Source organism: Candoia aspera, chromosome 4 (assembly GCF_035149785.1).
Source record: "Candoia aspera isolate rCanAsp1 chromosome 4, rCanAsp1.hap2, whole genome shotgun sequence".
NCBI lineage: Eukaryota > Metazoa > Chordata > Lepidosauria > Squamata > Boidae > Candoia > Candoia aspera.
The window spans coordinates 71048154-71060818 of record NC_086156.1 but is presented as its reverse complement, the minus strand read 5'-3'; the positions used below and the strand labels follow the sequence as shown (position 1 = coordinate 71060818).

Sequence of the window (12665 nt, the reverse complement as noted above, 5' to 3'; positions counted from 1 at the left end):
AGCCTCCCTTCACGGGTGGATTTGCCTAGCCGGAAAAGCGGAGCACGCTCAGCGCACGTTCCTGCTCGCAACTGCAGATGACAAAATCCCTCCCAGCACAAGAAGACCAGTCCCACAGTCAGGCCCAACCTGGCACGCAGACCAACAATGGAGGCTTGCCCGCGGGCAATGTACCAGGTGTGGGAAGACGGGCCACCGAGCGGCGGACTGTTTCAAAGACAGGACAACGGATCGCCCGCCCAGACCCACACCGAAGACGCCGCACAAGCCATCCAACCCCCCCAGACGTCTGACAGGAGCGCTAGCAACCCTGGACGAGGACACCTACCTCGCAGGGGACGCGATCGACGCCCAAGAACAGCCGGCGGAAAACGCCCCCCACCTGCTCTAAGCAGCGCCGCTGGGCAGGTGGTGAAGAAGGGGTGCAACAACCCCAGGGTGAGTGACGATTGCTCCATGCTGGCAGGGACAATTGAACTCTCGTATGGCTCTAGAGCCATCACGATCGAGGCTCTGGTGGACTCTGGGTGCTCCAGAAATCTGATCCACCCAGACATTGTCGCCACATTAAAACTGCCCTGCTCCCCCCTCCCTAAATCGCTGGCGTTCCAACAACTCGACAGCTCTACAGCGGGGGGGGGGGGACTGGCCACCCAGAGGACCAGAAAGGTCACCCTGACAATGGGCACCCACAAGGAATCCATAGACTTTGTGGTAACCCAGGTAGGGAAACCCATAGTAGTGCTGGGGATCCCCTGGCTAGCATGCAACAACCCACACATAGACTGGAGGACACGCTCCATCACGTTCAAAGACGGGGTCTACCAGGCACCGATGCCGGACAAACCATCTGCTCTGACGGTGGGGAGGGCAGAGGTCGTCGACCAAACCCACGACCCCCCCCCCAGAAGCAATACGTGGACTTTGCAGATGTCTTCGGAGAAGAGGAGGCAGACCAATTACCCCCCCACCGCAAGACGGACTGCACAATTGAACTGCTCCCAGACGTCCCATTACCCAAGCCCAAGATCTACCCCATTACCCAGAGAGAATTAGCGGCGCTGCGGGAATTCTTGGATAAAAACCTCTCCAGGGGTTTCATAGAACCAGCGAACTCGCTGGTTGGAGCACCCGTCCTATTTCGGGAAAAGAAGGACGGCACCCTGAGACTATGCACCGATTACTGCGGATTAAATTCCGCTTCCCTATCCAACAAATACCCACTACCCCTCGTAAAGGACATGCTGGCACACTTGTCAAAGGGAAGGGTGTTTTCCAAACTCGACCTCCGCGAGGCGTATTACAGAATCCACATCAGGGAGGGGGACGAGTGGAAAACGGCATTCAACTGCCCCTTGGGCTCCTTCCAATACAAGGTACTGCCATTCGGTCTGGCGGGGGCCCTGGGGGTCTTCATGCAACTCATCAATGAGGTACTGCATGAACACCTATTCAAGGGCGTACTGGTTTACCTGGATGATATCCTCATCTACACGAGGACGCAGAGGGAACACGAGAGGTTGGTGAGGCAAGTCCTCACTAAGCTACGGAAAGCCAAACTCTACGCTAAGCTGTCCAAGTGCGAATTTCACAAATCGCGCTGGGACTATCTAGGGTACAGAATCTCTGACAAAGGCGTAGAAATGGACCCCGCGAAGGTCCAGGCAGTTTTGAGCTGGGAACGCCCACGCACCAGGCACCAGCTTCAAAGCTTCCTCGGGTTCACGAATTTCTATAGGACCTTTGCGAGGGGGTTCGCGGAAATCACCCTACCCTTAACCGATCTGCTCAAGACCAAGGGCGTCGGGGAGACACGCAAGGTCAAAAACCCAGGGGCCGTACTTAATTGGACTCCTGCCTGTCAAACCGCGTTTGACAGGCTAAAAGCGCTGTTCACAGCGGAGCCAATCCTAGCTCACCCGGACCCCGAACGGCCTTTTGTGGTGCAGGTGGACGCCTCTGACTTCTCAATAGGTGCCATCCTGCTGCAAAAGGATTCCGCTGGAATCCTGAAGCCATGCGCCTATCTCTCGAAATTCTCAGAGACAGAGAGGCGCTGGCACGTGCGGGAAAAGGAAGCATTTGAGGTTAAAGCAGCACTGGAGGCTTGGCGTCACCTTTTGGAAGGGGCGACTTGCCCGTTTGAGGTCTGGACAGACCACCGCAACCTCGAGGCGCTCCGTACGCCCCGGCGCCTCAGTCCCAAACAAATACGCTGGGCTCAGTTCTTCAGCTGGTTCAACTTCCAGCTGAAGTTCATACCAGGCAAAAAGAATTTCCTGGCAGACGCACTTTCCCGACTGCCCCAGGATGCAGAGCCTATCTCCGACATCATAGGGACGGTGCTCTCCGATTCCCAGCTGGGTATGGCAGCTATCACCCGGGGATGCGCTCGGGGACAGCCTGCCCCCCCCTCGCAAACAACTACGGCGCAACCCGCCCCTAGATGCAGGCAACCTCAAATGCCAGGTGGGTTATGGGCAGATTTTACAATGGCGCTAAAATCTGACCCCTGGCTCCTCGCCAACCCCAACAAAGTCACTATGGAACAGGACCTCGCATGGGCGGAGGGAAGGTTATATGTACCCGACTCACAACGGCAGGTGATCCTCAACAGATCTCATGACAGCAAACAGGCTGGTCACTTCGGGTTCTTGAAAACCCTACACCTGACTCGGAGACAGTTTTGGTGGCCCTCGCTGAGGAAGGACGTCAAGACGTATGTGGCGTCCTGCCCAGTGTGCACTATGGCTAAGCGACCGGCTGGCAAACCCCAGGGGCTGCTACAACCCGTGGCTGAACCCTCCTGCCCTTGGGATGAAATCTCAATGGACTTCATAGTAGACTTACTGCCCAGCCAAAAGAAAACGGTCATTTGGGTGGTAAAAGACTACTTTTCAAAACAAGCTCATTTCATCCCCTGCGCCTCGATCCCACCAGCCCAACAGCTGGCGAAACTGTTCCTAGTCCACGTGTACCGCCTACACGGCTGCCCCTCCCGCTTGGTGACCGATAGGGGCACACAATTTACCTCGAGGTTTTGGCGGGCTTCTTTGAAACTGATAGGTACCCAGCAAGCCCTGTCAACCTCCTGGCATCCCCAGACGGATGGATCCACAGAGATCCTTAATGCCACACTGGAGCAATTCCTCCGCTCCTACATAAACTACCACCAGGACAACTGGGTGGACCTCCTCCCGTTTGCAGAGGTCGCATACAACAACGCGATACACCAAAGCACGGGAAAAAAACCCTTTGGGGTGGTGTCGGGTCGAGAGTTCGTCCCCATCCCTGAACTACACCAGCCTCCGTCCCCAACAGTGGCCGCCTGTGATTGGGGTGAGAAACTCGCAGATTCCTGGCCGGTCATCAAGGACGTGCTTAAAGAGGCACAAACCGCGGACACATTGCAAGCGGACAAACACCGGCACCAGCAACCAACGTTTCGGGTGGAGGACATGGTCTATCTATCCACCAGATTCATAAAATCGCCACAACCGTCGAAGAAGCTGGCCCCCAAGTTTATTGGACCATTCCAGGTGACACAAATCGTGAACCCAGTCACGGTGTGCATGGACCTGCCCCATAATTTAAAGAGGCTGCACCCGGTATTTCACTGCAGCTTACTCAAGCCAGCAAGTGATCCCTCCCGGTGGCACCCACGCATGCCCCCCCCCCCAGTGATGATAGACGGGCAGCAACACTTCGAAGTGAAGGAGGTACTTGACTCCCGCAAGCTGCGGGGCTCCCTCCAATACCTAGTAAAGTGGAAACACTTTCCACACCCTGAGTGGGTCGCTGCCCGCGATGTCCAGCCTCCCGACCTGATCCTCACCTTCCATAACACCTATCCCTCCAAACCTGTGGCTTAACCTTCTCAAAGGGGGGCAGCATGTCATGATCACCGTTGCGATGCTTGTGACATCGCAACGGCTCACATGACAATGCAGGGAAATGGGTCCCTGGCGGATTAAGGGAAAAGGCAACTAGGTAACAAAAGAGAGCAACAGGTGCTGGCAACAAAGTATCAACTCTAGCCGGGGGCACGGAAGAGAAAGTTACAATGTTGCAAAGAAAGCAATTGACAAGACCAGACCAAGAGGCGCGCCCGAGCTGTCAATGAGATTACAAACCTGATCGCCCGGCAATGAACCATCACTGGCCAGGGAAGCAATCAAGGAAACACCCGGAGCACAGGAGGGGCTCCACGACCCCTCACTTACCGACGACAGAGCCGATGGGGCTCGGGGGCGCACCCGGAGTAAGAAGGGGTGGAGCGCTGACCGGCGCGGGCTATTTAAATCCCGTTCCGGCACGCTCCACTCACTCTCAGCTTTCTTAAAGGGCACGCATACTGTTACTCGAATAAATCCAGAACCTAAGCCTACGCTAGCGTCTGTGTTTTTACTGGGTAGCAGGCAGAGCCTGACAGTTCGCAAGTTCAAAGTCAAAGGAACAGTGGTGACACTACCTGGACGGGGCAGGAAAAGCAAGCTGTCGATGGCTGCAACCAGATTTCTGAGAAGGCAGGTGGAGAGAAACCCTCGAGTGACTGCAAAAGACTTGCAGCAAGATTTGGTGGCAACAGGCACTGAGGTTTCAGTGAGCACAGTAAGGCACGTACTAAACACAGAAGGTTCCCATGCCAGAACTCCAAGACGTACACCACTACTGACCCAAAAGCACAAGAAATGTCAGCTCCAATATGCGCAAAATCATATAAATAAGCCACAGAAGTTTTGGGATTCTGTTCTGTGGAGCAATGAAACAAAACTGGAACTTTTCGACCTGATGGATCAGCTGTCTAGAGGAAGAAGAATGAAGCATACACCGAAAAGAACACTCTGCCTACAGTTAAGCATGGTGGTGGCTCGGGGATGCTCTGGGGCTGCTTTGCATCCTCTGGGACTGGAAACCTGCAGCGTGTGGACGACAAGATGGATTCATTGAAGTATCAGAAAATCCTAGGAGAAAACGTCATGCCGTCTGTAAGGAAGCTGAAGCTTGGGCGTCATTGGACCTTCCAACAGGACAATGATCCCAAGCATACCTCAAATTCCACTAAGGCTTGGATGCAGAAGAAGTCCTGGAAGATTCTACAGTGGCCGTCACAGTCACCTGACTTGAACCTCATAGAAAATCTCTGGTGGGATTTGAAGAAGGCAGTTGCAACACGCAAACCCAAGAATATTGCTGAACTGGAGGCCACTGCTCATGAGGAATGGGCTAAGATTCCTCAGGAACGCTGCCAGAAGCTGGTGTCTGGCTATGCATCTCGTTTGCACCAGGTCATAACAGCAAAAGGGTGCTCTACTAGTACTGAAGATGCTTGCCATGAAGTGGTTGAATAATTGAGACTGGAGAAGTCATTGTAAGTTGCATTTTCAGTTGACTTTGGGGACACCACTTGAAGCATTCGTTGTGTTGAGCTATTTCAATTGCTTTTGTTTGATTTGTTCACTGCAAACAGCTGAAAGTCTGTATGTTTTGACAATCAACCTGATTTGCAATGGGGGTTGAATAATTTCAATTACAACTGTATTTTAATTGGAACTTGCATAGGGAATGTGCGCCAGAGGATCTTATTATTGAACACATTTGTTCTAAAGTCTTTCCTCACTCCTTGACTTTGACAGGCACAAGTTAGATGTGGTGTCTTGTGGAAAAGCAACGGTACGAGTACAGAAAGCCATTTGCAGTGGTTTCTTTAGGAATGCAGCCAAGAAGGACCCACAAGAGGGCTATCGGACCTTGATTGATCAGCAGGTGGTTTACATCCATCCCTCAAGTGCCCTCTTCAACCGCCAGCCTGAATGGTAAGGGAGTGGATTGAAATTAGAGAATGAGGTCTATTTGAATACCCCCTGAATTTGCCTTAAGTGGATAAATAATAATTGCAAAATATATAACAACTGTACTGCTAGGTATTTGGGAACAAAAAATAACAAAAATATTGCTATGAATCTGAGGAGGTTGTATGAATCTAGAGCAACAGTATCATTTTGCATTTGCAAAGTATATGGTGATCCTCTTAAATATGTCTAAATGCCTCTAGAACTTCATGGTCTAGAGGATTTCTTGAAGTTGCATCATTTCTTCTACCAAGATAATGAGATATACCATCTTACCCTCTATTATGATACAACTCTGTTTTGGTATGATGCAATTAAAAGTTAATGGAATCTGGGGGATATAACCAAATGTCCTATTTGGCAGGTTGTATTGGAGAGATTCAGCTGCACAGATTCCATAGATTATAAGCCAAGTTCAAGATTTGCTTTCAGTGTATAAAGCTCTAAACAACTGTCTGAGACCAGGAAACATGATGGATTGTTTTCACCATTATAGTCCTGGACAATCTTTGAGACCATTGCAGGAGATTCTGCTGTGTATGCCTAAAACTACAAAGTGCAACTTTTTGATTACTTGTATGTGGGCTTTCTTTGTAATAGTGCCTATGCTTTAAAATGTTCTGTACCCTGAAGATTACCTTTACATCTTTTAGGCATCTTTTGTTGAAAATTTATCTCTACATCCAGGCTGATTCAGTATGAATGCTGCATAAATGATTGTGGTTTCTGTTTCATTTTTTCTTTTCCTTGCCCTCCCCTTTTTTCCTATGCATTTTATATTGTTTCTATTTTATTATTACGCATTTTATATTTTGTAAACTGCCTTGAGAAGCTTTGTCTAGGAAGTAGTATGAATATATATTAAATAGTAAGTTCTCCCCTCCGAAAGCCTAGAGCAGTGGTTCTTAAACTGGGAGTAATTACTCCCAAGAGGGTAATTTGGACATATTCTGGGGGTCATGGAGCAATTTGTAATTTGTAATTGTAATTTGTAACTGGATCCTTGTGAGTCAAGAATCCAGTTTGGGACTGTTGCTGCCAAGATGCTTGTATAAAAAAAGCAGTCTTTTTTTTGTGTGTGTGTGGTGGGAGTAATGACATTATTCGAGACTTGGAAAAGGGGTAATTGGGTCAAATGGTTTAAGAACCACTGGCCTAGAGCATTATTTTAACTTCTAGAATAGGATTTTAATGTCTACAGTTAAAAGAGCTGAGCCAAACCTGGAGCTATGCCTTGCTGTGGATGATCTTCTACTTTTCTTGAAAGGACAAGGTCTGCCACTTTGGAATGCTTCTTGATCCAACCTTGGTCCACAATACTCAGGTGGAGGCTAACTAGGTTGCTTTTGTACAGTTTTAAATGTAAAGCAGCTGCACTCCTTTTTAAATAAATAGAGCCTGAGCGTTGTTGTGCATGCCTTTGTCGAATCCACACTGTATTACTATAAAATGCCCTACATGAAGCTTTAAAATTTCAGAAAATTCACCACTGATTTCTGAAGTCTTCACTTTTTGCATCACCTATGATTCCTTTTAACTACGTTGTCTTCTACTTTATTTCCGTGTCACATTCAAAGTTCTGTTTGTTGCCTACAAAGCTTTAAGTGTTTTGTACTAAGAAAGTTGAGAATGACATCTTCCTATATGACTTTATTCATAATCAGAGGAACTGCAGGGCATCCCACAGTATTCAGAAGCTTGATTAGCTAGAATGTGAGATGGGATCTTTTTTATTGTGAATACATGTTGCAAAATTCAGTGAAGCTTGGGTATATCCCATCTTTTGAAATTCAAACAGGCTGCTTAGATATATTTATCATGCTTTGGTGTCTGGCAAAGATTCCTCTTTGAGCTCTTAGATTTATTATATGAAACTATTTAATAACTTGGATGCTACAATATAGTACAGTATATAGTTTCTCCTTATATTTCAGGTATTTTAGCTGTCCTATATAAAGTTTAACATATTCTCCAGGTCTTGTGTTTTGCATCCAGATTCAGTAACCCATGTCAGAGAAAAAAGGGTTGTGAGGAAGTCTGCGTGCTAAAAATCTATTAATTTATTAATGACTTAACTTATAGGCTGCTTTAATCACATTTACAATTCTAGATGTCTTACGAAGTACAAATAATTAAGCTTAAAACAGCAAGAAAGATAAATCCAACAAATAGCAATAAGATATAATAGCAATAACCTAAGACCTGGGTTAGGAAAACAACACCCTGTAAAAAACAGGTCAAATAATACTACAGAATTCACTGAATACTCAAAATGAGACTTCTTTATTCATGGTGAAAAGTCAAGCTTTATATATTTGGGCAATAGGGTCAACATAGGGAACCTTGTTCAGGAAAAGAAACAAAGGTGCCAAATCTCTAGCTACAGTAAATATAATCATTTGAGAAGGCGAGGCAAGGTACAGCCATTGCTGAGCCAGGCATTGTCCTGGATGAAGAAAAGAAAGGATTTCAGGTTGTAGGACTTTGCCAAGAGGAAGCTGATTGTTGAGTTCCAGAAGGAGAAAACTAGCCAAGGGACAGGCTGATGACCGATGCCATCACACAGATTGTTTGAAAGGAAAGCAGCAGGCAGGAGGCAGCTTACTGGGAGCAGAGAGCCTCTTTATGGTGGCTGCATCAGATAGCTTCATGCTAGCTGGGAGCCTGGATGGTTCTATGAAAGAAGGCTTGGTGTGAGACAGTGGTCATGGAAGAGGAGAAAGAATCACTTGGAAAGAGCAAAGGCAAGATCACCTGATCCCTATTGGGGAAGGTGGGTCCAGTAACCCACTTACAGGGCCGCGTAGAGGAGTTTTCCAGGCATCTGGAGGATAAAATCGCTCAGATTTGTGCCAGGCTGGATGCCAAGCATGGGGCATGGCCTGTGGAGATGCCCAAGGAACATATTTACCTGGTTATCTGGGAACAGTTTGATCCTGTTGGGCCCGAGGAAATAGACAGGGACCTCCAGACTGTAAACGCCACCACTTGCCAATTAGATCCATGTCCCTTCTGGCTGGTGAAGGCAGCTTGGGAGGTGACATGTGGGTGGGTCCAGACGATGGTAAACTCATCCTTGAGGGAGGGAGTGTTTTCGACAACCTTTAAAGAGGCGCTGGTACACCCCCTCCTCAAGAAACCATCTGTCCTGACTAAGCAAAGACCACGCCGAGACGAGGAGAAAGTCTCTAGTGTTTTATTACTGCTATTGTAGACAGAAAATCCTACCAAACTGAAGAAGCGTGGGAAAACCCAGACAGATAAACCCCAAAACTCAAGGTGGGTCTGTTCTGGGTTTCTTTGAATGACAGCTCAAAGTCTCTAAACTACGCATGCGTTTTCCCCCCTGGATAGGGGCCTTCTCCTGCTCACCATCTGTACTTATGACACCATCGCTGGATCCCATTGTACTGGACAATTTTTGTCCAATCTCCTACCTCCTCTTGTTAGGGAAGGTGGTTGAGAAAGTGGTGGCATTGCAGCTCCAAAGGATCCCGGATAAAACGGATTATCTGGACCCTTTTCAGTCAGGTTTTAGGCCCTGATATGGGATGGAAACAGCATTGGTTACACTTCCAGATGATCTCTGGCAGGAGTGGGATGGGGGCAGTGCATCCATCCTTGCTCTTCTTGACCTCAGCAGCTTTTGATGCCATCAACCATGGTATTCTTTTGAGTCGGCTCAGGGACTTGGGGTGACTGATGCGGTTTTGCGCTGGTTCACCTCCTTCCTCCAGGACCGGTCTCAATCGGTGTTGATAGGGAGCAAGATATCTGGCCCATGGCCCCTCCTTTGCGGGGTGCCTCAGGGTTCAGTACTCTCTCTGCTCCTTTTTAACATCTACATGAAACAGCTGGTTGAGATCATGCGTCACCATGGGATGAGATATCATCAATATGCTGATGATACCCAATTATACATCTCCATCCTGGATGACTTAAGTGATGCTGTGGCCACCCTCTCTCGGTGCCTGGAGGCTGTAGGGGTCTGGATGGGGAACAACAGGCTTCAGCTGAACCCTAGTAAGACAGAGTGGCTGTGGGTTGGGGGCTCCTCAGCGTCCGGGAACTTACCATCTTTGGTTCTGGATGGGGTTGCACTGCCCCAGACAGATCTGGTGTGGAACCTGGGGGTCGTCCTAGACTCACAACTCCTACTCGAAGAGCAGGTGGCAGCCGTGGCCAGGGCGGTCAGTCACTCATGCCCTAGTCATCTCCCATACAGACTATTGCAACGCGCTCTACATGGGGCTACTCTTGAAGAGCATCCAGAAGCTACAGCTGGTTCAGAATGTGGCCGCACAAGCAGTTTTAGGAGCCCCAAGGATGGCGCATATAACACCTTTGCTGCACGAGCTGCATTGGGTGCCAGTTTGTTTCTGGGTCCACTTCAAGGTGTTAGTTATCACCTTTAAAGCCCTACATGGCATGGGTCCATGTTACCTGAGAGATTGCCTTACCCCCATTCCATCGACCCGTCCCACCCAGTCAGGCAGAGAGGGCATGTTACGGACCCTGTCCATAAGAGATTGTCAATTGGCAGGGTCCAGGAAGAGGGCCTTCTGTCATGAGTACTGATGGTGAGCAGGAGGGGGCCTCTATCCAGGGGGGAAAATGCATGCGTAGTACTGAGGAATTAAGCAGCCATTCAAAGAGTCACAGATCAGACCCGCCTTAACTTTTGGGGTTTATCTGTCTGGGTTTTCCCACGCTTCTTCAGTTTGTTAGGATTCTGTCTTATGTAGCAGCAATAAACACTAGAGACCTACTCCTCGTCTCAGCGTGATTCCTGACTGTTAGGACACCTTCTCTGCTGTAGCTCCCGCCCTGTGGAACACATTACCCCCAGAGGGGAGGCAGGCCCCCTCTCTCCTGGTCTTCTGAAAGGGAGTGAAAACCTGGCTTTGCCACCTCACTTGGGGCGGGAGGGGGGATAGTCAATCATGGGTGTGGTTGGTGCTGTGATGTAGCCCCAAGGAATTTTTTATCAAGATTGTTTGTCTATCCAGGGTTTTATATTTTATATTTTTATGATGCACTTGTTTTTATGCTTTTAATTTCTTGTTATTTTAATTGAATTGTAAACCACCTCGAGTTGCTTGGTGAGATGGGTGGTGAGGAAATGTGAGAAATAAATAAATATAAATAAATAAAATGCAGGTTACTAATGCTCAAAACAATGTGGAATAAAATGTCTTTATTTCAGGCTCAGAATACTTGACTGTTTTAGGCTTGGAATGTTTGGCACACTCTTTTTTGTTGTTTTTTTGGTCATATCCTTTTATCATGATATTTCAGTGACAAATTTGTCTGTGGGGATTGAAAACCTGAGGTCTTATTTTTCAAGAAAATAACTTCTGATAACATTTGATTTTTGCCCTTGTTTTATCTGAGCTAACAGGTACTTTAAGAAAGGCAGCCTGCCATTACATAATGTATACGAAAGGCAGAAGAACTCTGTATGAAGAGAAAATGATGTCCTAATCTTTTTTGTTCTTTCCTTTTAGGGTGGTGTACCATGAGCTTGTGCTCACCACCAAGGAGTATATGCGAGAGGTGACCACAATAGATCCCCGCTGGCTTGTAGAGTTTGCCCCAGCCTTTTTCAAGGTTTCCGATCCCACAAAGCTGAGCAAGCAGAAGAAGCAGCAGCGCCTTGAACCACTTTACAATCGCTATGAGGAGCCCAATGCCTGGAGGATATCACGGGCATTCAGGCGTCGATGAGCCTTCATCCTTGGGGGCGCAAACTGTTGGATATCTCTATATCACACACTCTGATTTGGGGCACATTTGGCCATGTACTGTCAGTTTGGTGGTTAAGTCTCAAGGCAAGAGGTGGACGAGAGAAATGCAGCACTTGAAAGGCACTACCTTCATCTGACTGATATGGTTAATTTCAGAGATGCCACTTATTGTAGACAGACATTTCCCTTCTATTTCTATGCTGTCCAAGGATCAAAAGTTAATAATATCAAACTTTCTTTGTTAATAAATTGTTGTTTGAGTGTTAGTTTGTGGGCTTGTCACACTGGAAACTGGCTATCATTGGCTCTGATTTTGGTGGAAGTGAGAAGAATGCCCATTCATGCATTTAAGGAAGCCACGTTTCAGAGGGTGATAACACTGACTGCTTTTTTTTGAACCTAAGCAGGCCATTTGTGGGGTGGAGGGTTGTTGGTGTAATGTACACTAACCAAAAAATGTTTATTGGCATCCTAATTATTGCATTAAAGTAATATTCCTGTATTTTATCAATTATTTTCCCAAGAAGTATTTTTTTTCTAATTTTAGATGAAAAAACAGAAGAGTGCTTGTGTTACCCTTCTGTCCTTTCCTACTGGTCTGTCTGCAGTTATTGGACAGCGCTTCCTGTCTTCATGGAGTCAGATAGGAGCCCCAATTTGCAGGACCTGTAGGAGAGAAAGAAGCAGGGCAGTGGCTCATGGGGGAGGGGGAAGGAGGCCCTGTGATCCTACAGAACAGATTCCATCTTGTAGGAATTGCCACTCCCTGCTTGCAAGCAGAGAACTGTGCAGCATTTCTTTTTCTGCACAATAAGGGAGGCTTCTAAAACTTGTTATCTTCATTGTTGTGGAAATTTCCCCATAATTTTTAGAGGGGAGTATAACGTATCTGGGGAATTGTTAATTATACTACTCTTTTAAAGAGCTTCTTTCTTTTGCATTGCCCACTCCCAGAACCTAAAAATATTAAATGTACATTAAGAAAGGACCAGCTTCATCCACATGTCCATGAGGGAGTGGTTGTTTATGCAACCATCTGAGTTTTATAGCTGCTTTGATTTTATTC

At 47.5% G+C, this 12665-nt stretch overlaps 1 protein-coding gene across 1 annotated transcript in view; it reads left to right on the top strand.

Annotated features, from left to right (window-relative positions):
• The window catches only part of DHX8 (DEAH-box helicase 8), a 41448-nt gene extending 29338 nt beyond the window's left edge, over window positions 1-12110 (top strand). The window contains exons 22-23 of the mRNA XM_063300431.1: window positions 5637-5816; window positions 11360-12110. Coding sequence (XP_063156501.1) covers window positions 5637-5816; window positions 11360-11579 — 400 coding nt within the window. The 3' untranslated portion in view covers window positions 11580-12110. The remainder of the gene's footprint in view (window positions 1-5636; window positions 5817-11359) is intronic.
• The last annotated feature ends 555 nt before the right edge of the window (window positions 12111-12665 follow it).